General features: G+C 46.6%; 1 protein-coding gene across 1 annotated transcript; it reads left to right on the top strand.

Annotated features, from left to right (window-relative positions):
• The first annotated feature begins 251 nt into the window (after positions 1-251).
• LOC103750581 (olfactory receptor 8S1-like) lies at positions 252-1187 on the top strand. Its single transcript, XM_008853689.1, has one exon. It carries the CDS (start codon positions 252-254, stop codon positions 1185-1187), a length of 936 nt encoding a protein of 311 aa, XP_008851911.1.
• Positions 1188-2055: the final 868 nt, after the last annotated feature.

Here is a 2055-nt window from a genome sequence, read left to right on the forward strand (position 1 = left end):
AAATTCCAGTGGAAGAGGAATAGAATCCTGTTTAAGTATGTGAAGACTGTGACCCCAAATCGGTGATAACAGAACAGGATTAAAAACTGTTACTGAGGCAGACGTGAGAGCAGCTTTGAGACATCTGATCACACAGTCCTGGCAAAGCCGAGAGGGATGTATTAGAAGGGATGACATCCTGAAGGAGCTAGTCACGATTATAGGAAGTTCATGCCTCTTTCTATTTTATTCCAAGGAAATATCACCCACAGATGGCCTGGAGGAACCACAGCGCCATCACGGAGTTCATGCTCACTGGGCTCTCTGACGACCCCCAGACTGAGGCTCTGCTTTTCGTGCTGTTCCTGGGGATTTATCTCCTCACCATGACGGAGAATTTGATGATGCTGCTGGTGATCAGGGCTGACTGCCACCTCCACACTCCCATGTACTTCTTCTTAAGCAACCTGTCGTTCCTGGACCTCTGCTTCTCCTCGGTCACGGTGCCGAAGCTGCTGAAGGACCTCTTGTCTGAGAAGAAAACCATCTCCGTCCAGGGCTGCCTGACTCAGGTCTTCTTTGTGTTCATCACCGCAGGGACTGAAGCCTTTCTTCTTTCAATGATGGCCTACGACCGCTATGCTGCTGTCTGCCACCCGCTGCTCTATGGCCAGATAATGAGCAATGAGCTCTGTCTGAAGCTGGTTCTGCTCTCTTGGGGCCTGGCCTCTCTAAGTTCAGTAGTCATTGTACTGTTGGCCATTAACTTGGACTTCTGTGAGACCCAAACCATCCACCACTACACCTGTGAGCTGCCCTCTCTCTTCCCTCTGTCTTGCTCTGACATCGCCATCAGCGTAGACATCTTGATCTGCTCCATCTTGCTGCATGGGCTCGGAACCTTTCTCCCCATCTTCTTCTCTTACGCCCGCATTGTATCCACTATCCTGAGCATGAGCTCCACCACAGGGAGAAGCAAGGCCTTCAACACCTGCTCTTCTCACCTCATTGCTGTGGTCCTGTTTTTCGGGTCAGGTTTGGTTCGCTATCTTATGCCCACCTCTGGCTCCTCTCTAGATCTGCTCTCCTCCTTGCAGTACAGTGCGGTCACCCCCATGCTGAATCCCCTCATCTACAGTCTGAAGAACCAGGAGGTGAAGGCAGCCGCGAAAAGGACATTGGGGAGGTATCTGCATTATTTGGGATAATGAACAAAGACTCGGAGTGGCAGGAAAAGGGTTTGTGTTGCCAAGGGCTTGAACTTGAGATTTCAGACCAGTGACATAAAGGGAGCCCTCCGCCACTCTCTCCCGGGGATATACTGACAGTGAAAACTAAAGCGTATTAAACTGCATTTAAATAAAGTTTATGTCTAAGTTCTATGGCCCGTTTTTTCCCTTGCTCCGCCCTGTAGCATCTCTACCACAGCGTCTTCCTAAGTTCCACAGTTAAGATTCACCCTTCCTGAACTGACCTTGTGTTTTACCTTTATTGTTTTTTGACATTGGTTGGTTAGTTGGCTTCTTTAATTTAGAGAGAAAAACTCTCACTATGGAGCCCAGGCTGGCCTTAAACATGGAATCCTCCTGCCTCGGACTCCCGAGTGCTGGGATTACAGGTGTGTGTCACTGCTATTTTTTGTCTTATTAATCTATATTGTTCTAGATTTTTCCAATTTACTATCTCATAGAAATTGGGCTATTTTATTTTTCCTTCATTATTTTGAATGACAGTCTTAAATATATACATTTCAAGTTTGAAAACAAAAATAGGTTGATACGTTTTATGAAAAACTATAAACTTATCTTGACAATTCCTTCTTCATTTTTCCACTTACATTTTCCTCCCTCCAGAATTGCTTCACAGTCTTGTATTTTTGTCCCTGAATTACATTTTTTAAAAAAACTCACAGGGCTAGAGAGATGGCTCAGAGGTTAACAGCACTGACTGCTCTTACAGAGGACCTGGGTTTGATTCCCAGCACCCACATGGTGGCTACAAACCATCCTTAACTCCAGTTCCAGGGGAATCCAAAACCCTCTTCTGACCTCCGTGGCATTGCATGACATGGGTGCA

The sequence above is a fragment of the Nannospalax galili genome, unplaced genomic scaffold, assembly GCF_000622305.1.
Source record: "Nannospalax galili isolate Female #2095 unplaced genomic scaffold, S.galili_v1.0 scaffold867, whole genome shotgun sequence".
Taxonomy (NCBI): Eukaryota; Metazoa; Chordata; class Mammalia; order Rodentia; family Spalacidae; genus Nannospalax; species Nannospalax galili.

Excerpts from the sequence above, each read along its gene's own strand:
- LOC103750581 (XM_008853689.1), top strand. The coding sequence starts at position 252 with ATGGCCTGGAGGAACCACAGCGCCATCACGGAGTTCATGCTCACTGGG.